The 21,810-nt window shown below is 55.5% G+C and overlaps 1 protein-coding gene and 1 pseudogene across 1 annotated transcript; both read left to right on the top strand.

Annotated features, from left to right (window-relative positions):
• Positions 1 to 786: 786 nt before the first annotated feature.
• zda (peptidyl-prolyl cis-trans isomerase zonda) lies at positions 787 to 6,715 on the top strand. The gene is made up of 7 exons (XM_037223785.1): positions 787 to 1,050; positions 1,386 to 1,603; positions 2,406 to 2,540; positions 2,811 to 2,925; positions 3,356 to 3,631; positions 4,450 to 4,554; positions 6,150 to 6,715. Exons 1-7 carry the CDS (start codon positions 862 to 864, stop codon positions 6,228 to 6,230), a joined length of 1,119 nt encoding a protein of 372 aa, XP_037079680.1. The 5' UTR covers positions 787 to 861; the 3' UTR covers positions 6,231 to 6,715.
• A 2,121-nt stretch (positions 6,716 to 8,836) lies between these two features.
• On the top strand, positions 8,837 to 21,598 carry LOC119101330 (putative inorganic phosphate cotransporter; annotated as a pseudogene).
• Positions 21,599 to 21,810: the final 212 nt, after the last annotated feature.

Here is a 21,810-nt window from a genome sequence, read left to right as displayed (position 1 = left end):
CAGTCCTTGAATGCAGTTCAGTTTGTCTCAGTTAGATTCAGCATTCAGAATTCATTTTTAGCACCAATAGCCTTCTTGTTGCTGCAGAATAGATGGCTGATTGATTGGATGCTATTTATGATGCATTACTTGATAAAGATAATTTGTTTGGGACAGGCAATACCCAAAATATGTCAGGGAAATATTTTGGTTTCAGTGTTTTTATCAAAACTATCTGAAATGCTATTAATATAACAGTGCAGCCAATGCATGAAATGGTATTTTTCTTTCAGATCTTGCCACCTATAACATTTTCTACCAAGTGCCATGTCAGAAGTGAAAGAGGTGGAGCCTGAGCTTCACCATGCTGCAGCAGAATCCTCTGGAGATGCTCCCACAGCTGAGCTACTGCCACCCAAACCTGAATCATTGCCAGTACAGTCCCTGCCTGAGGCCTTCCCAGCAGCAGCTGACTTACCACCCATGTCAACACCAGCTCAAGACCCTCCTGTTATCGATGCACCCTCTGAGGCACCAGTGTTGGCGCCACCCGTGGAGCCCATGGGCTCTGTGAAGGTGCATTCTGAGCCCACTCCAGCCGCGCCACTGTCTGATCCGGCTCCCACCTCCCCACCGTCCGATCCGGCTCCCACTTCCCCACCGTCCGATCTGGCTCCCGCCTCCCCACCGTCCGATCCGGCTCCCGCCTCCCCGCCGTCGGATCCGGCTCCCGCCTCCCCGCCAGCAGCCGCCACTCCGTCTCCGGCGGCGCGGCCAGCGGCTGCCGCTGCGGACGCGCCGTCGGAGCGGGCCGGCGAGTCAGGCGCGGACGACTCGGGCTGCGACACGGAGCCCGAGCCGACGCCTGGCCCCCCCGGCTCAATGGCGGAGCGGCGCGGCCCAGCCATGGCCGACGTCGAGCAGCTGGCGCGCTCCGTCGTCTCCGACACCATCGAGCGCGCCAAGAGCGATGCCAAGCTACAGCGGGAGCTGGACGCGCGTCGCCGCGACCCCGAGAGCGACGATGACGGCTGGCTTGACATCGTCGGCAATGGACAACTCAAGAAAAAGGTGGGCGGGCGGCAATGGGAGGTGACTGGGCCGCACTTACCACTACGGTGTGTTGCAGTGTTTAGCAGTAGGTAGATGGGCTTCAAGAACAAAGAAATGGTATGTTTATGGCGTCAGGGCAAAATTTATGTGCGCGACTTTATTGAGACTTGTTTCGTGTGTTCCGTTGGATAGGAAACTATCCAAAGGAACACACAGATAGAAAACTATCCTCCATGCGCTTGTGCATTAAGGCGCCTTCGATGTGGCAGCGCGTTGCTGACTCTTGGGCTGGGCTGTTTCGCGCGCATTGCCGTTTCACCTCTCGTCTCGACATATGCCTGCGTCCACCTCAGGTGCTGACTCCCGGCTCTGGCGATCGGGAGAGCCGGCCGCGGCGCAGCCAGGTGGTGACTGTGGAGCTGTCGGCGCGGCTGGCCGACGGCCGGCAGACGGGTGCCCTGCCGGCCCGGCTCACGTTCGGCCTCGGGGACGGCGAGGTCATCACTGGTCTGGACATGGCCGTCGGCCTCATGCAGCCCGGCGAGACAGCCGACGTGTTCATGGAGCCCAGGTCGGTCACCCAGCCTTCTCCCGTCGGCCGATTTGGACGGGCTCGGGCGGGGACTCCGGTCAGGAGGGCACGAGTAAGAGTCCGGTAGGTTCAGACCGTGATGGCCCGGCTGTTGGGGCGTTCGTGGGACGATCTAAGCAGTCAATGGTGGTCCGACGGCGCGGCCAAGGCGACCCCCAGTATCAGATACGAAGCCCTCTACGGAGCGGGCAGATTACGGCGTTAGAGAGGATTAGAGAATGTCTGCAGATAACGGGTCGTTTTGTCGGTGGAGTAAACAGATCTGGATAGGGGGGAAACACTGGTCAGCTGGCGGTTCTGGGTTGGGATATGTTGCGTTCACCACTGGTTTGTCATGCTTGTAAGTATGGATGTTGAACGGGATTTTAAGCCTTGTCTCTAGCCAGGCCAAAATTGACTCCGTGCTTGGCCTGGTTCACGGAAATATACGTTTCCACTTGCCTTGGCATTATTTACATATGTAGCGTACTTAAACGTACGAAAGTTGAGAAGCATCATAGTTTTTTTTCTTACCATTTCAGTGAACGTGTGTGGCTTGTCAGGATTGCGCAATGTTGGGTGGCATGCCACTCACATGTATCTATTTCCTGTGATACCGAAGCCCTCAATCGCTAAGTCTATCAGCCAGCTGTGCAAGCAGCGGTGACCGTTTAGCTCCCTGTGCGTGCGGCCCATCAGCCCAGTAACGCCCCTGCTGACGCCGCGCAGCCGCCCGACCCGTGTCCCAGTGACGTCACGAGCCGTGTCCCAGTGACGTCACGAGCCGTGATGGCGCCGCCAGGTTCGCGTACGGTGAGCGCGGTCTGGAGGAGGGCGTGCCGCCCAACGCCAGCCTGACGTTCACCGTCCGCCTGGTGGACGTGCAGCCCGAGCCCAAGTACGAGGAGATGAGCGCCCAGGAGCGGCTCGTCGTCGGGTGAGTACACAGTGCCGGCGTTGGGGGGCCGGGGCCGCCCGCCCGCGGTCCGCGGGTCAGCGCGCGCCGCTCGCTCGGTGTTACTGGTCGCAATGCGTGAGATGCCCTCGCCGTTACTAGTTGATGTGTCCGACTATTTCAAAGAGGAAGAGCATCATTGCCTCCGCGCACCGTAGGCGATCGACCTTGTCTGTGGCGCGAATCGCCCGAAACCCGGTCTTGTGCCATTTGCTCTCCGGGGGACTCCAGGTTCGCCCTGTTCTGCTTCAGGAACGCGAAGCGGGACCGTGGCAACTGGTGGTTCAAGCGGGACGACTTCAACCACGCCATCCAGTGTTACCGGCGCGCGCTGGACTTCTTCGACAACGAGACCGACGAGTTCACGGTGCGCCGTGGGCCCGAGCCGGCTCTCGGGGAGTGGGCTAGGGTGCCAAGCTTGGCGCCTGTAGACTAGACGGATCGTGCGAGGGGCTGCGCTGAAGCGGGGGTGCAGGCCAGATGGTGGTCAGGTGGCGATGGTGCCGTTTCTGTTGACTGAATTCCATCCAACGGGTGTTCTATCACACCTGGGCTAAGTCAGCACCAAAACGCACAGATCGGGCCGCTCTGTATGATCGCCGCGTGGACGTGGACGTGGGCCACGTGCAGCTGACTGTCCCGGTTGTTACCATGTCCCAGTCTGAGTGGTGTCAGACGCGCATCCTCATCCTGAACTTGACTCGGACCGCGTCCAAGTCTCCGCCTTGCCCTCCCCACGTGGCCCGCCTGACCGCAGCGAGGACGCCAGCCTGACGCCCCTCCCCACGCCGCCGCAGGGTCTGCCCGACGACGTGCACGTGCTGTTCGAGGAGCGGCTGAAGGTGCACAACAACATGGCGGCGGCGCAGATGAAGCTGGAAGCGTTCGACGCGGCGCTGCGCTCCGTGCAGGTGGTGCTCAGCTGCCAGCCTCATAACGTCAAGGCGCTGTACCGCAAGGGCAAGATCCTGATCGCGCAGGGCAAGCTGTCGGAGGCGGCCGAGGCGCTGACGCTGGCGCTGACGCACAGCCCCGACAACCGGACCGTGCAGGCCGAGCTCAGCCGTCTGCAGGTGAGCTGTCCGCCCGCCGGTCGGCGGAAACGGGCTGCCTGTGGGCGACAGGCATAGCGGGGCAGTGGTGGGCACGAGGCGTCAGGGTTGCAGCCCTGGGACCTGATATTGGAAAGCACGAAACAAAATCGGGGACATTGACCGAGGACCTGTGTGTAGACATGGTCATAGTTGCAAGCAAGTGCGTAGACATGCATGAATAATGAGTCTGTCTCATAAAACTGCATGCTGCATTGAGTTTTCAGTGCTCATTTGCCCCTCGCGCCCAAAAACCCGAATTAACCACGACAAGAAGCTCATCTGCCTGGTGCACCTAGTGGCGGCTTGCTGTTTGTTCTTCGTAAATGACGCTTCCCAAGCCCAATGTAGCGTATAACGATGGGCTTGGGAAGCGTCATTTACGAAGAACAAACGGCAGTGTGCTACATTTATCCTACGGAAACACATGTTCTGTTAAAAAGCTGTCTGTACTGAACCGACTTTGGTTTACGGTGTGAACGGAGGTGCCACCGTGCATGGACAAGCGTGAGCTTGTGCGGCTGTGTGGCATTTGAGCGCACCCGCGTCCCATGTAGACTCACCCGACACTGCCTGATGCTGTCTGGAGGAGTCTGCTGTATGACGGGCTCCTGCTGTCTGCTTTCGTGTGGGGCTGTGCCTGACGGACACGGCGGCGTCTGCAGAGGCTGCTGCTGTTTGGCATGTCTGCAGCGCTGTCTGACGCCTGACGTGCCCTGTCTGGTACTGTATGTAGTGGTGTCTGACAGGTGCTGCCTGCAGCGGTGTCTGATGCCTCCTCCCCCCCCCCCCTCTGTCAGGCGCGGCAGCGGAAGCTGGCGGAGGAGCAGAAGAGCCTGTATAGGAAGATGTTGGGCCTGCCGCCGGCGGAACCGAAGCCCGCGGTCACCGTCGCGCCCGGAAAGGTAGATAGCTGCCATGGGTCGTCAGGATATGTGGCCAATGCTGCGCAACGGTCATGGTTTGTCTGGTCACCTGGCAGCACGGTCTGTCTGGCCGGTGTGGCAGTCTCAGTCCGCCGCTATGGTCATGGTTTGTCTGGTCACCTGGCAGCACGGTCTGTCTGGCCGGTGTGGCAGTCTCAGTCCGGCGCTGTGGTCATGGTTTGTCTGGTCACCTGGCAGCGCTGCCTGTCTGGCCGGTGTGGCAGTCTCAGTCCGCCGCTATGGTCATGGTTTGTCTCGTCACCTGGCAGCGCTGCCTGTCTGGCCGGTGTGGCAGTCTCAGTCCGCCGCTATGGTCATGGTTTGTCTCGTCACCTGGCAGCGCTGCCTGTCTGGCCGGTGTGGCAGTCTCAGTCCGGCGCTGTGGTCATGGTTTGTCTCGTCACCTGGCAGCGCTGCCTGTCTGGCCGGTGTGGCAGTCTCAGTCCGCCGCTATGGTCATGGTTTGTCTGGTCACCTGGCAGCACTGTCTGTCTGGCCGGTGTGGCAGTCTCAGTCCGGCACTGTGGTCATGGTTTGTCTCGTCACCTGGCAGCACTGTCCTGTCTGGCCGGTGTGGCAGTCTCAGTCCGGCACCAGGTCTTTCGGTGCCGTTCCGGAGTCACTGTGGGCTTCGCCGTTGCCGTCGTCCTTATCGAGTGTTTGCCTGGGGCACCATCAGCCTGGCAAAGGCGTGCCAAGTGTCGCCTGTCCGTTGAGTGATGCGAATCCCGGCGTGGCCGCGCAGCCCTCGGCCCCACGGTGTATACTTTGGCACTGCAGCAACCGGCGCCTCGCGGCTGGATAATCCGTGGGAGCGGGGCTAGCGACCGGAGATCATACGCGTGGTATGTTGCTCGCGCGCGTATTGTGGTGTCGTGTGAACGGGTCGGCCAGTTTTCAGCAGCAGGCTGTTTTGTTATTGACCGGTTGTCCCAGTGGTGCGCGGGCGCCATATGAGCTGCCATTTTCTGAGTGACTGGATCCTCTTGCAGCCATCCGAAGATAAGGTTAACTGAAGTTTGGCTTGTCTTATCATGCAGCTGTCCCCGTGCCACCGTGCGGGGTACGAGCTTGGGTCTCAGCTACTTGTCGTCCAATGCTTTGACGAAGTGCTAGCAGTTGTGGAGCGTGCGGAAAGACCACGTTGTTGTCTACCACTCAGTTCCTATGGGCTGTTTGTGTTTGGCTGCGCTGGAGCGATACTCGATCCACTGACTGGCTGCTCCGTGGCTGCTCAGCGTCGCAGCCCAGCCACTCTGCAGCGCACCACCCACCCTGTGTAGCCCATTCCATCGGACGGCAGTCCACCACACGGTCCATAATCCGGTCCTGTGTATGTTCCCCACAGCCGATTTCCGTCCGCCCAGAATGAAGCAGCGCGATGGTGGATCGCGGGTTGACGTTGCAACGTTGTTGTGTCAACGTTACTTTACCGTGGCTACGATGGCCAACCCCAACATAGCGCATAACCCGCGGCCACGGGCGTTACATGCTTCATGACCCCGATCCACCACCCTCGCTCGCACCACCCTCCCACCCTGCTTGCTCGCTGTGACGCCGGCTTCTCTCCGCAGTCGATTCCGGTTAAGCTGCTGGCCTGCGGTGTGGCGTGCGCCCTGGCCGCCATCGCCGTCAGCAAGATGAATCTGTTCTAGCGGCTCGCCTGCCGACCACAGCTCAGCCCGCGGAGCGCGGGCGCTCGCAGGCCTCGCCGCCGCCGCCGCCGCCGCCGCCGCCACCACCACTCTGTTCGACGGCGTGCCGCGACTGATACGTGCACAGAGCGATGCGTGTGTTCGATTGCGTGCTGTTCGTCGGCGGGTCGGAAGGAGACCCCGCCTCGGCCGGCTGTTCCGCGCGCCCGCCGCCAGTGGGCCCGCCGCCGGGGGACTCCTCTCCGCTCGGGGAGGCCACCCGCCGGCGCCCGTCTCTGTAGCGGTGGATCATGCTGAAGCCCAGCGTCGAGCCGGCGCCCCGGTCCCGCCCCCGCCCCCGGCAGGCTGCCGGGGGCGCACAGGCCCGCCCAGAGCCCCGGCCAGCCATCAGAAACCTGTGGACCAATTGTTGATTGATGTTGTATCATGTTGCACTGCTGTGAGCCCCGTTGTCACTTGCGAGCAGGTGTATAATACATTATCTAGTCGAAGTCGGCGGGTGCTTGTGATGACAGGCGCGTCTTGTACGTGGCAAGGCGAACGGCCCCGGTGAGAGCGCGCGAAGCCGAGGGACGCTGGCCGGTTGCGAGAGCGGGCATGTCAAGTGCAAGTAAGCAATTTCTGTTGCGAGGCCTTTGCGCACCGCCGGCCGCGAAGCCTCGCGTCGACTTGCGCCTGCCACTGTAAGCGAAGCTGGTGCCGCATCCCGCCACTACCGTCCCGATCAATCTGGGAGGGGGCAGCTCGCCGCCAGGACCAAGGTCTGCCGGGTCCAGGAGGACGCGGTAGGCCAGGCTTGGCGCGCGTGCTTCTGTCTCCGTACTCCATTCTTCAACTTGTGAGTTAACATGCTCGTATTTTACTTTTAGCAGAATCTCCCTGGGAATCTTAGGTGCGACAAGGGCATTTGCATCAATTCGGCGCTCGTGTACGGTACGGTCTATATACGCCAAGATAGCTGCTACTGATGAGTATTCCGCGCGCTGCTCATTATTTAATTTTGTCGTCGAGAGCATGCAGTCGAATCGACGGTGATATGCAATTAGCGCATCAAAATTACAAGCAACATGTGGCCCCTGGACAGAAGGCTGACTGCACAGCTGCAGCTGTCCTCCCCTTGTCGCAGCTGCGCATGTGTGATCCCTTCTCTGCACCAGCAACAGCTGTTGTGAATCCGGGCCGTCCCGGAGCAAATTTCGACAGAAAGGTGGAGATCACTGCGGCAATGCCAACCCCGCCATGTCGCCACGCAAAGGACATCCAATTGTGAATCACAACATGCAAAAGAGAATCCAACGGCGAGTTGGGGAAACGAACAACCCCGCTGAACCATAAGGGGGCTACGCACACGAATACACATACGCGCTATATGCACGCACATACGTAAAGAAGGACTAGCTCACTAGCTGGCTAGCTGTGCGCCCATGTAGAGCCATCTGTGCGTACCTGTGCCTCATGCTGACGTACTCGTCACTGCCTGGTGCTGTCTGCAGGGGTCGGCGTGCTACTCCTGCTATGCCGCTTGTGATGTGCGGGCTGCCAGTTATTTCTTGGTGCCCAGCTCTGACTCGACTCTTATTAGCCATTTGGTGGCTTCACTCTCTTGCCGTTGCCATCAGACCGAAACTATGCCGGGTGACACGACAAATGTGCTGCAGTTGCCTTGCCTTCAGAATTTCTCATGCTGTCATGACGTGCGTCTAAAGCGTATGGGAACTATCGGTGCTCAGAACACCAGGATATGAAAAAGTCGATGTGAAATTCCGTCCACGCCCGGCACGCGTCCAAGACGGCCACGTGGGCCGTGCCCCATCCCCACGCTGCTGAGGCAACAGGTTGACACTAAATGCTTGCTGACTGCGCAAGAATTCGGCCTAATTTTGCAGGAGCTCGGAAAAAGCTTGACATTTGGTCCCCGCCTGATGGGGAAAGTTCCGGCCACGTGTCTGTCGATGCATGTTTACCCTTACATCAGAAATGATTCATCTGTTCCAATAACGAGCGACTCACAGTGTACGAAGCGCGTTTTAAGCCAAACGTAGGACGGCAGGAGTTCAACGTTTTGTTAACACAAATCGTAACCATGCCAACCGTCGGTGACCTCGATGACCATGTCCTGTGCCCCTCTCACCAGCTTCTGCGGAGCCGTCGTCGCGTCCCCGTTTCGCTCGCTTGCGTCACTTCGCCGGCGAAGTTGCGTCAGCGCACCCTATAGCTTCGTTGCTCGTCGGCGATGCCCGCGGGCGCTCGACGGTCACGCGGGGACGGCGTGGTCCGCCGGCGGGCGGCGACTGGCCCGGCTGGCGCCCGGTCACCGGGGTCTGACCTGCCCCGGAGCGTGGTCCGCCGGCGGGCGGCGACTGGCCTGGCTGGCGCCAGGTCACCGGGGTCTGACCTGCCCCGGAACGGACCTCGGCGCCGCCGGACGAGCAGGCAGCAGTGGCCGGCAGCGGCGGCGGCGGGGCCGGCACGTTGCACAGATCGATTTGGGGGGTCGGGGGGTGGGGCTGCGCGTGGCATCTCCGACGACACGCCGGTCACCTTGTGCCGTCCTCTGGCGCCAGCTGATCGCCGGCGTCGGGGCAGACGGTGAGGGACGGTCGGCGCGGTCGTGGCTCTGTCCTCGCAGTGGCACCCCGCGCACCTCAGATGGAGAACGGAGACCGCGACCAGGCAGAGGCCCAGCGACTGACGCAGGCCGACCAGCCCGCCCCCGCCGCAGCCAAGCGTGAGTACGCCGCGGCCGCCGGCCTGTGCACAGCCGCCAACTGCGCTGGCTGAACTCTCTCATGTCCATCCGAAACCGGGCCCGCACTTGATTGCTCCGCATCCGATGCGTCTTCTGTTATCTCTTTCAGTTCGATCAGCCTTCATGTCTGGCCAGTTTTTTGAACGCACAATGAAATTTCCTATGACACCTGTTGCCATAGGTTAAACACAAGCAAGCATATATATATATATATATATATATATATATATATATATATATATATATATATATGCATGTATGTATATCCAATATACATCAAACGGCGTTCAGACACCAGTTGTATTCCTTGTACCTAGCTGTATGCGTGCAGCTAGGTACAAGTAACACACCTGTAGGTCTACTGGTGCAACGTCATGTGCATAATGCGTGTGACATTTGACTCAGTGCGAATGAGATACATGGTATCAAGAGCGGGTAAAATACAAAGAACGGCTCCATTTATCACGTCCATGTGGACCCGCATTGGCCTTGGTGCTGACGTGCTTGTCCCCCAGAACAGAAAACAGTCTTTTCATTAATCTGCGCCTGGTTGGAAGAAGTTGACTGTCCCTCTGCGATCTTCCACTTTTGGACGTCTTACGAGAAAAATAAAACACTGTTGTTAATTCCTCGTCAAATCATGAAGAATCCGTACGAAACTTTTGACCTCACGTCAAATATGAAGTCACCGGAAGTCACGAAAGGTAAAGCACGGTTGTTCTGATAGGTGCACTCCAAACTTATATTAACACGTCAAGACGGATATTGAGGACACAGAAGTAAGCGTTAAGATTGCGAGGAGCCCATTCCAAGCATATTTGTCTCCCCACATGTGTCAGGCCATTGCAGGGTGCAGCTGTGGGACAAAAGTATCCCAGATACAAAAATATAATTTTGGACTGACCTAGAGAGGAGCTGGTCAACTTAGATCAAAGTTAAAACCATCCAAATAGAATTAAAGGAGAATTGAACAATCGAAGTGCTAACCTGGTCTAAGTGATCAGAACAATGTTTTTCTGCGGCCAGAAATAATGTACTGTACATCTACAAGTACTCAAGATCGCATAGCTGTTGCATACATTATAGTAGCCCTCTTCGACGCTTGATAATGTGTTTGTAGCAAACTGAGCACAGGCACGTTGGTACATTAAATTATTCGTCATCAGCTTCACAAACACGATATAGCGGTGGTTTCAAGCATCGCAATCGTTCATCTAGTGTCTCTGCCACTGACAACAGAGGTCGTTTACCTTGTATGACCTCATATGACCTTGCATGTCCTCACGTAACCTATCGCAGCCTTCTCACGTACCAGATTGATCTCACAGCATGTATTCAGTGGAGCACTCAAATAACGCGTCCAGTAGTACCTAATGTAACTGTTGAGTCTAAGCTAAGCATGTGTTTTGGAGACGGCACCCATATAGGTAGGTCACGGAGCTCAGCCAAAGTTATGTCCTCTGTGGTCATATGGTTGTGCATGTGAGTTAGTGCCATTTTCCTCCTAAAAACGACACCAAAGGTACACAAAATATGTACAGATTTGCAATATTTGCCCCAAAACGTAAAAAAATGAACTGACTTCAGTTCACTGACCTCGCCTGTTTAAAAAAAAAAATATGAAAGATGTGAACTTCAGTTACTGTCACGCCCGAATACTGTAGCAGGGCTTAGCAATGACACAACCCACAAAAAGGTTATGTGTGGTCAAAGGCAATTGAGGTTAACCTCTTTGACCAGGCCTAGGTCACTGACCTTGGTAGGGCAAACCTCAAATTCGTATAAAGCATGCTAAATGTGTTTATAAACAGGTATTGAAAATTTGGCGTTCCTGCAAGCATTCGTTTTTTAGCAGTGCTTGAAAGAACATGGGGGAAGTCAATACACCACCATCCCGCCGGGCGTGGGTTGACATAGGACGTACGTGAGGACCACCCTAGCTCAGCTGTGGTGCAGGTGCTATCTCCACGTTCGCGCACAGTAAATGATAAGAGCAAAAATGCGTCGGTATTGACTTCTGATAACGACAGCGCACTGGGGCGGCCTACTGCCAGCGGGCTGTTTCTCATCCACTCACTGCGGCGCCGCTGGTATGGGACGCGGTGGACACAGCCCCCGTCTCGCTTCATCTTCGGGAGGGGGAACTGTAAGTTCAAATACCGTGGGTGCCGGTTCTGGAGACAGTGATTTGCCTGGCCCGACCGCGCACATCGCGGTCAACCGACAGCCGGCCGGAGAGATAACCTGGCACCGGGCGTCCAGGGCGTAGTATCGTAATACGCGTGACACGGGACAGATGACACCGCCATACGGCTCGTGGCGATCGGAACATATACCGATCTCGTTTGGCAAGAAAGTAATCAGGGAAAATTATCTTTAAAAATAAATTGGTGCAACCTGCTTGGTGGGTGTAAACCATAGCATGCGAGCAACAAGCTCTGTTTGACACACTTGACTGTCAACCAGCAGGTAAAGCGTTCCGAATGCAGCCTCGTAAAACACGGTGTTTGTTAGCCTACCGGCCCAACCGTGCCTGTCTGCTAGAGTATTTTGTGTAACCTCCTCAGGCTGCATGCCTAGCAGCCACCATGGTCATTGTTTGACCGGGTTCATCTTTTGACTGTTGCGAGGACCCCGCTGATAAAACACCGAGGTAAGTAAAGCTTAAAGGAAAAAAAACAAGTTTGGAACATGAGTTGCGTTCGTTGCCTCCACCTTCGACATACGGTGATAATCAGCACGCGCTTTCACCACACGACCTTTCTCAACGGCTCCTTCAGTGGACAAGCTTTCTCCAGTGGGCAAGTTTCCTTGGGAGCATTGGGGAACTGCGTGACGCAACACAGGCTGACCATGGGCGTGAATATGACATCAGCGAGCGACGCCGGAGACAGCATGTTTGGGCGTGGAGGGAGCTTTCGCTGGCCTCAAGGCCAGATTCAGTTTCAAAGGTTAATTCTCTCAGGACAACAACCAGAAATACCAGCTCAGAGCTACTGCATGAAGCAACGAACAGCGTGGTGCTCGCACAGCACTAAATTGACATTTCACACCCGATTCGCACTAGAGATCCGGCTGTACCGTCCAACAACAGGCCCATATCCCTACTCAGCACGTTCACTGAGGTGTTAGGAAAGGTGGCTTGCACACAGCTAACGGAATATGTGAACGCAACAGGGCTGCTGCATCCATCCCAGTGTGCCCATAGGCCGCGCCACTCGACCGAGGATGCCGTGCTCGCCGCAGTCGAACGCCTGGTCACCAACACCGACGACCGTCTTTGTCGTCGGTGACGACGATCGACCTGTTAAAGGCGTTCGATAGCGTCGACCGCGACGTCCTGCTCACCCAGCTGTCTTGGTATGGCGTTACCGATGTGGGATTGTTTAGGAGCTATTTGAGTGGTCGAGGGCAGGTGGTGCGTTGAGGACGGCTCACTCTCCCCACGTCATGCGGTGTACCCCAGGGCTTGATCATCGGTCCTATTTTGTTCATCGTGTTTGCTAACGACTTATATGGATACTTGACTCATGGCCGCCTCATCTTGTGCATTGACAACGCCATGCACGTGGACTGCGCACCCCCTGGCGGAGTGGGTCTCGCCGACCTCAAAACCAGACTGGAGCTTTCCATCCGTGAGCTTCAGTACCGTTTCATCGCTAATGCTCTCTAAATGAACGAAACGAAAACTGCTTTTATGCTCGTTGGGTCAAAGCTAAATTTAAACAAATCAGCTGACATCCACTGTGAAGTAAATGGTTCGACTGTGCAAGCCTCAAGTAGCATCACAATTTTTGGCGTCATAGTTGACTCCGGTATGTCATGAGTTGCCCATGTCTCGAGCGTTGCGAAAAAGGCAGTTGCATCCTCGCTTCTTCGTACAAACTTCGTCATTTTATTGCGTCACTCGTCCCTTCTTAAAATCATCATCCAGGCGTGCGTGTTTCAGTCGGTGTCTGCACCTGCGCATGTACCGACCGACCGCCACACAGAGGGCGTTATCGCTTCCTGCCGCAGCTGCCTGGGACCGTCTGGGCATCGCGCGCCTGCCTGCCGCAACACTGCGCGCGTTTTAGACCACTTTGCGTGATGCGATTTTTTGACCGCTGACCTCTGACCACTGACCAATGATGTGATCAGACCTGCAGTACGTAGAAAGGTCTGTTTTACCTGTTCGACCATTGCTCGTATAATTCCATTGTATACTTTTAATGCGTACCTTTTTATACAGCACCTTTTAGTATGTAATTTGAAACATGGCCATGGTCTGAAACTGAAATGGCCACCTTGTGGATGGTTTCGAACATAATGAAACTGATGCTGACACTAATTCATGTCAATTTGTGTGCTCTAATGCACACAAGACAGAGCGAGAGCATGTACAGAACCGGAGCTTTTTCAGAGCATGGGGATCCATGATACTTTTCATTTTTGAATTCATTACGCTTTTGAGACATCCTTCCTTCTCAACGTGCGTAAACCACAGCGAAGCATGAAAACATTTGGGGTATTCGAGCCCATTTTAATGCATGAAGAGTTTTGCCCACGATCACATGGCTGAGCAAAACTGCAAACCTGCGGCTTCAAATCTGCAGCTTCAAATCTGCAGCTCCAAAGCTGCTCCATTCTCTTATTACCATGACCCAGAAGCCATCTTTCTAGCTCCAGTTCCGTTTAGTTGGTTTGTTTGTTGGTCTTTGGTCAACAGCTCGGCGCTGTCTGGCTTATTACGTCCGTTTAAGTTTTGCAACCAAATATAAAGAAAGGAGCAAATTCGTGCAACGCCACGAAGCAGCTACCTAGCAGCTACAGCTACCGTGGTGCCTCACGCGCAGAACAGACCGCAAGGGCAGACCAACGTTCACCTATCCCACGGTCGCTTCACTGCAACGCCGGAGAAATGGGACCAGTGGGTGGATCCTCGTGATTGCATCAGAAGTCACGTCACCATAGCGCCGGTCCGAACACGGTCTTGTTCAGTCGTACACAACCGAGCAAATGCTTCTAATATGGTGTCAAGGTGACGCGGCAGGCATTTTATGTCAACATGACGTGACGAAATCTGACCTAGTATTGTGAGAGCAGAGTTATTTTGCTGACAGCTATCGCCCTTCATATACCAGAAGCTACTGGCTAAACGATGTTATCAAGCGAACATTGGTTATATCGCCAATGCTTTACGCTTCAAGCTGTGCTTATGACCACGAGTGATCGTGCTAGAAAAGTTACATACTAAGGTAAGATGCTATAACTAAATCATGCAACTGAACTCCTAATGCCGAAAGCCAGACGTTCATGACCTTTCTTGCAGATATCAAGCACAGCTTTGCTATCAGAATGCTGACCTGGTCTGTCCTCCCACGTTCTCCTGCAGCCGTCATTAAGACTTGACGTAGTCTGACCTGTCCCAGTCTGACCACGGACTTCGTCCGAAACCGGCGCGTCGTCGCCGCGGCGTGACCCGATGGCGTTTGCCCGCGGCCATAAATCGCAGCGGTATGTGCTCACTGTGGACGCACATGTGTGCCTGGGTCCCCAGGGTGCAGCCCAGAATCCTTGTAGGATCCTGGGCTCTTTTTTGGTGGGAGGACGGGGCAGACTGGTGTCTGACTGTGACCTGGTAGGGGCTGATCCGGTCTGTCATCAGGGCTATGTATTACTGTCGTCATCGGCGAGACTGCGCCTTCTCCAAGGCATGACACGATCTGATCTCGTCTCCCTCAGGCACAGTAGTAAGTCGTTATTAACCGCGATCCAACGTGACCTGACCTCGCTCATCACTAGGTGATGTACCGGGAGGGTGCTAATTTGCTGCATCCCAGTACGGCCTTTTCTTTGCCCAGGCTATGTACCTCAGCGTTACGTCTTCGCCGTACTCGGCGCCATCGGCATGGCCATCACGTACGGCCTCAAGGTCAACTTCCACGTCTGCATCGTCACCATGATCAACCACACGGCCGCGCATCGGGCTGCCAACGCGTCGGAGCTCTCCTCGGCGCACTCGTCACAGGCCAGCGAGTGCTCCGACCACGAGCCCGACGGCAACGGCACCGCTGTGAAGACCTCCAACCTGCAGGACGTGAGTTCATCTGTGTCACGCGGCGCTCTTGCCTTGCTCAGCCTTGACGCCCGCCAGGCTTCCCGCGACCTGCTCGCTGCCAGGCGTGGGGCGCCGTAGAGGTGGGAACGCTGGCCGCTCGTCTCCTGCCGCCGTCGTCAGCGGCCGCTCCTGATGACCGGGGCACCCCGCCCGCAGGGTCCGTTCGAGTGGGACACCATCGTGCAGGGCGTCCTTCTGGCCTCCTACTTTTACGGCTACCTGGTACCCAAGTGCTGGGCGGACGGCTGGCCGAGATGTTCTCGGCCAAATGGACCTTTGGCATCTCCGTCTTTCTGAACGTGCTGCTGGCGCTGCTGTCCCCGCCGGCCGCCTGGGCTGGCTGGCCCTACCTCCTCGCCATTCGCATTCTCCAGGGCATGGTTGGGGTACGTCCTCCAGCGAATCGCGGCGCTTCGTGTCCCATTGTCCTTCAAGCGTGAAGTCTTCCCACGAAAAAAATGTTGTGCTGTTTGTGTTGTCTGTTTGTGCATGCCTAGATGCCCATGACCCAAGTGCAACGATCGTGGACTTAGATGAACGCATTCGGATGCGGTTATTGCAGGTCTCATGTTTGCATCAGACAATCAGCTAAAGCGCCCACGGGGCCTTGAAAACGCCGCTCAGCGCTCGTGGCTGAGCTCTCGTGGCTCAGCGCTCAGCTGAGTTATCGTGGCTCAGCGCTCGTGACTGAGACGCGTCCGGCGATTTCAGGGCGTTACGCTGCCGGCGACGCACGTGCTACTCTCCAAGTGGTCTCCGGTGGATGAGCGCAGCCGCATCTCGTCAGTGGTGTACGCAGGTCTGGTCAAATGGTCGCCATATATGAGATCAGCAGCGTCTCATGTACGCCTTTGACCCACATAACATATTGCGGAGCATTTTCAACAACGCACGTGCACAGCAGTCCCGTGTGACGGCTCCTGCAGTTTGAGGTCAATTTTTGGCCTGCGGCCTGAGGACCCCGCGGCACCTACTGACTGGTTGTTGTGATTAATGTCTGAATTGGCATTGGCTCCCGGTCTCCGCCGATGGCATCCCGCCAGCCGAGCCACAACCCGGTCGGCCCGACGACAAGCACAAGCCAGAACAGAGTACGGGAGAGAAGAGACGGGGAGGGAAGAGGACGGCAGAGAGAGGGACAGAGGGCGGATGTGGGTGTGAGAGAAAGAGAAAGAGAGCGAGGGGAGACAGGGTAGAAAGAGAGGGGAAGAGAGAAAGAGAGAGAGAGAGAGAGAGGGAGAGAGAGAGAGAGGGGAGGGAGAGGGAGCGAAGCGTGGAGGCTCCTGCTATGAAAATGAAGTATACCTGCATTAAATTGTGTTCCGAATTATGACCACCACTTGTGCGTGTCTCTTCACGCACACGTTTGAATGAACTGCATTAGCAAAACTGACGTATGCAGAGGCCCACAAGTGCATGGGTAAGTAGGTGAGACCGGCTACACACGATATGCCTCGCTTGATAGCCTATGCGACAGCCACGCGCGTCATGGCCTGCTGTTTTTGTTGTTTTGTTTTTTTGACGAAGCCGCTTGCACCACATGTATTGGTGTTGAGCCAATACATTACGCCGTATGACGAGAAAGACACTAGGCACACTAGGTACAATGCAACGTGCAATACAATAAATGGGAGAACTGGACGCTGGAAAAAGTAACGTAAAGTACCCATGAGAAACGCCAGCAAACTGGTTTCTCTCAGAGTTTAGCATTTTTCTTTCCATTTTGGGGTTGGGGGTTGAAGTCCTCTCCACCGAATAGGAAGCTATACTTCTGAATGTAAGGTGCAATACCAGGCGCAGTGTAACGCGGTACACCACCTGACCGTGCCTGGGAAATCGCTCAACCTGATGGGACAGCCAAGTGTTGCACAAAGTCGTACATCTCTGAAACAGTATTTTTTAGATAATTAGTCAACTGAATTTAGAAGAACGACTTATTCCAATTGACTTTGGGTCAGGTATGAATGTCAGACCAGGATAATAACCGACTACTTTTTCACTGGATAGCTTGATTTAAGGGTGTTTTTGTAATATATATGACGTCCTCCCTCTGACCTGACGTCCTCCCGTTGACCCGAGGTCTTCACGTTGACCTCACGCCCTCCCGTTAACCTGACGTCCTTCCGTTGACCTGAAGCCCTCCCGTTGACCTGATGGCCCCCGTTGATCTGACATCCCCCCGTTGACCTGACGTCCTCCCATGGGCCGGCAGGCATGTCGCTGGGCACGGTGATCTCGGTTTCCTTCACGGGCTTGCTGGCGGCCACCGTCGGCTGGGAGATGGTGTTCTACATCCAGGGCGGCATGTCCATGGTGTTTGTGGTGCTCTGGTTCGGCCTGGTGTACGACTCGCCGGCCACCCACCCCTGGATCTCACCTGCCGAGACGCTCATCATAGTCGGGAAGGAGGAGCAGGCCAGCTCGCACGGCCCGGTAGGAGCGGTGGTGACGCGTGCTGGTGCCACGTCGGCCGGACCTGATTTCTCCGGTCGGTTAGGAAGGGGTGTGCGCCAGCAGGACCTTAAGGAAAGTTTTAGCTTACCTTTCATGTGGTTTCATGACAAGACGGGCCATTTCCCACCGCGCCAATCGCGTTTTGACTAATAGCGGCTGGTTACATCGTAAGTCGTTTCCTTCGTTCAAACTGTGCTGTGACCGACCTTTTCGTGCTTCACCTTACGTGTAAATCTCTGATGAATTTGCTCGACGGACGAACCCAATGGGGTGGAGATTATTATTCGGCGGCATCCCGTATTATTCAGGGGCGTCTGACTGCTCTGGAGGGAATGATATTCCGAATGAAAATATAAAGCGATTGACATTTCAGGCCCCTCCTCTGCCTTGGAGAGATATCCTCAAGTCTCTGCCGTTCTGGGCGATTCTGATATCTCACACCGGAAGCAACTTCGGCTGGTAAGACAGCTAGTGGTTTGTTTGGCTGCGGGATGTGAAATGTGCATTTGTGTACTTCAGTGCAGAAGTAGTGGATAGGGAGACATTTGAGAATTCTCGAACCCCTCGAGCGCTATGGGTAGCACATGACGTTTTCCGCTGACGTCCAGGCTTTTGGAGAACTTACGCGGAAAATGATTCCCGGCGCTCGGTGTCTCAAGTGAGAGCCTTACAATAGGTCATCAGCAAGCCCTTCGCGATTCCTCCAAGCCGTCGGGCAGCGCTCTACAGCCAGTCGTGAACCTCATACGGCTCCAGAACATCTCTCGTAGACAGCCGTGAACCTCATACGGCTCCAGAGCAGCTCTCGTAGACAGCCCTAGACTACATACGGCTCTAGAGCATCTCTCGTAGACAGCCGTGAACCCCATACGGCTCCAGAGCAGCTCTCGTGGACAGCCGTGGACTACATACGGCTCCAGAGCAGCCCTCACATGCTGTAGCCTTTAAACTCGGCCCGGATGCCCGTTGATTGTAATGCTGGATTAGCTTCGAGGTCATCCAATCCACATCACCATTGAAACGATTTGCAGCTATCGCAGCTGCCAGTTGCTTCTTTACCATTCGCGAGCGCATCACTGCGGTCGAAAGTTCACGGCTGTTATCCATCTCACTAACACCTCGCCTCAAAGCGCCAGCGCTAACGCAGCGTGTCGGCAGGTACATGATCCTGACCGAGCTGCCCACCTACATGTCCACCATCCTGGGCTTCGACATCGCCTCCAATGCGCTGCTCTCTGCTCTGCCCTTCCTGGTGATGTGGATTTACTCGATCGTGCTGGGCGGCGTGCTGGACCACCTTTGCGCCAAGGGCATCATCTCGCCCACCACCAGCACCAAGATCGCCACCTCCATCGGTGAGCGGCGTCGGCACACTCGCACCCGGCGCTGCGCGCGGCGTGCGGCTGGGCGGCATTCGGGCCAGCTGTGAGCTGTGACGCGATCGGTCTGTCGGAAACACGCCGAACCGACAGAAACACACACACACACACACACACACACACACACACACACACACACACACACACACACCACACACACACACACACACACACACATATATATATATATATATATATATATATATATATATATATATATATATATATATATATTCAAGGGATGGGACAGCATCCACGCCGGTGTGGTGTGGTCCTAACCCGATCGGACTGAGCCTGACCGTCCAGCAGTGCTCGTTCCGGCCTCCACCACTGTGACGTCTGCCGGATCTGTCGTGGTCTGACCAACCTACTACCTTGCGTCGGCTCTGAGTTGGCACGGCTCCTCCCCGGCCTCACCGGACCTGGCTTGATTCCGCAGCTGCGTTCGTGCCGGCGCTCTGCCTGGCTCTGGTGACCTACGTCGGCTGCCAGAGAGCGGCTGCCGTCTTCCTGCTGACGCTCGCCACCGGCGCCATTGGCTCCATGTACAGCGGCTTCCTTTCCAACCACATCTCCATCGCCCCGGCGTTCGCAGGTGAGCCGGGCATGACTTTACCGCAGCTGCTGGGGGAGGGGAAGGTCAGTGACCTCTGCCACGCTGTTGAACCCGTGTTGTATATCGTTCGGAACGCCAGTGCCAATTTATCGATGACACCACCTGAATGCGATATTTGGCTTGTGCGAACTTAAAACCAGTGTTATTTTATTGAACCGTGTGCATATGCACGGTAGAATCAGAGACGCAGCCAAGGGGTGGGCCGAGGGGTCATGCCCCCTTGAGCCAAAAGTTTTACATTATATCCCTATTGGGCAATCTGGCAAGAAGTTCCTGCAAACTCGCAGAATTTTGGAGAAAACTTGGCACTCGCGTTCCCACCCGCACTCCCGTTAGGAAAATTTTGACCACGCGCCTGGCCAGCACCGCAATTGGGCAAAACAGATAAGGATAAATACACCCAAGGCTAGTTTCTGATGGACACGCACGTATGTGTGGCAGACAAATATGTCTTCCTCGGACTGAGCAATCCATCATGGAGACGCATGGCTACCTAATCCATTCTGGGTCGTTAACACACCATTGCGTAGGATGCCCCATGAAGATGGAGCGTACTGACTTCATCGTGATGTCTGAGGCGTGGCTGCTGTCTCACGTTCTAGGAACGCTGATGGCCATCACCAACACGGCGGCCACGGTACCCGGTGTCCTGGTGCCCAGCTTCGTCGGGGCGCTCATACATGAATCGGTGTGTATGATCCATAAACTGTTTCATAGACCGTAATGCAAGTCTCCACGCATCCATGATTCCTGGAGTGCGAGCATGAAGCTCCAATAATTTGGCTAGTTCTGATTGTTGTGAGCAATGAAATTATGCAACAGTGTATTTCAACACATAGCCTTTATCTATTAAGGATGAAGCCCACGGGCGGCTTTATAACGCTGAGACAGCCGGTAGATGGCTGGTAATCTGTACCGTATATGTCCGGTGCGGCGGTGGAATCTGTACGGTAGAGTGCGAGAGCTGTGACAGTGATAGCGTCACCCTGCGCCCGCCAGAACACGGTGTCCCAGTGGCGGATCATCTTCTTCACCACGACGGCCTTGTTCGTGGTACACGGCCTGCAGTATCTGGTGCTGGCCTCTGGGGAGGAGCAGCCCTGGGCCCGTGACGCTCGCCGACGCCACGCGCACAAGGAGCCCGACCCGTCCGCCAGGCACTAAAGCCCCAGCCCACCAGACAGCGGCAGCCCGCCCACCAGGCAGTGGTGGCTCCGTCAACCGGGCACTGCACTACTAGGCACTACGGTGCACTACTAGGCCCGGCTCGTTCGACCGAGCCGAGTAATCCCCAGCGGATGCCAGGCGGCGGGAACCTAAGGAACGACGTCATCGCAGCGAGGAGGTCGTGGGTCTCCACCGTGGCATACGCTTGTTTCTTAACGTGGGCGGACGGGCCCAAGGTCGGCCTGGTGTAGCTGAATATTATTTCGGTAGACGCGAACGTGTGATGCTCTCACGCTGGGGGCTTGGTGATTGTGCGTGATACATAAGAAAATACTCATGGTTGGCATAGAGCAATACCCGAGAAAGGGTGCATATAGGACAGTTGTTATATATGTATCAGTGTTCACACTGGACATGGTGCAAAGCGGCTGTGGCGGAGTTTCAAGCAATTATCATGTCTGCCGCAGAGTCCAGCGAATGGAAACCACACAGCTATGTGAAGGGTTGTTCTTAACCCCTTTTACTGTCTATCCTCTATTTCAAATGTCATTTGCGCAGAATCTATGAAACATCCAGCGTTGCATTTGAACAGTGTTTAGGGCTGTTGGGTGATGCTGCAACCTTTGTCTGCGACCATGGGTCTCTTGGATCGAGGACAAAGATCAGCATTGGAGGGCCACAATGGAACAGGGTGTGACAACCAGCCCAGAAAATTACATTTTTGAACCAAAAAGAAGAACGTGCATTGCACTGAAAAAATTGGGTAACCAAATAGCTTTTGAGAACATTGGGGCCGTGTCCGCTGTCCCCCAAATAGTCACACCCATGATCGCAACGGGTTTCTGAATGACATTGACAATGGTTGCCAGTTGCGTACGCAGCATATGCTCTCAGTGTCCTTTTGCCTCGTATTCTCCAAAGAACATGTGTTTGTGGATAATATATGTTTGACTATGCGGCAGTGAATCCTCAACGGTGAGAAATCGACTAGCTCTTTGCCCGGCTGGAACAGACGACCCCACATGGCAGACCACGCTTTGCCCGGCTAAAACAGACAACCCAAGGTGGCAGACCACACTTATTTATTCACTAAGTTCATCGCCAGCACTTATCAC

This window comes from Pollicipes pollicipes, unplaced genomic scaffold (genome assembly GCF_011947565.3).
Source record: "Pollicipes pollicipes isolate AB1234 unplaced genomic scaffold, Ppol_2.1 Scaffold_4881;HRSCAF=5763_pilon_pilon_pilon, whole genome shotgun sequence".
Classification (NCBI taxonomy): Eukaryota; Metazoa; Arthropoda; class Thecostraca; order Pollicipedomorpha; family Pollicipedidae; genus Pollicipes; species Pollicipes pollicipes.
The sequence above is the reverse complement of the archived record's forward strand: the minus strand, read 5'-3'. Positions and strand labels throughout refer to the sequence as shown.

Excerpts from the sequence above, each read along its gene's own strand:
- zda (XM_037223785.1), top strand. The coding sequence starts at position 862 with ATGGCGGAGCGGCGCGGCCCAGCCATGGCCGACGTCGAGCAGCTGGCG. Across the intron at positions 2,926-3,355 it reads ACGAGACCGACGAGTTCACG|GGTCTGCCCGACGACGTGCA; the intron begins GTGCGCCGTGGG and ends ACGCCGCCGCAG. Across the intron at positions 4,555-6,149 it reads TCACCGTCGCGCCCGGAAAG|TCGATTCCGGTTAAGCTGCT; the intron begins GTAGATAGCTGC and ends TTCTCTCCGCAG.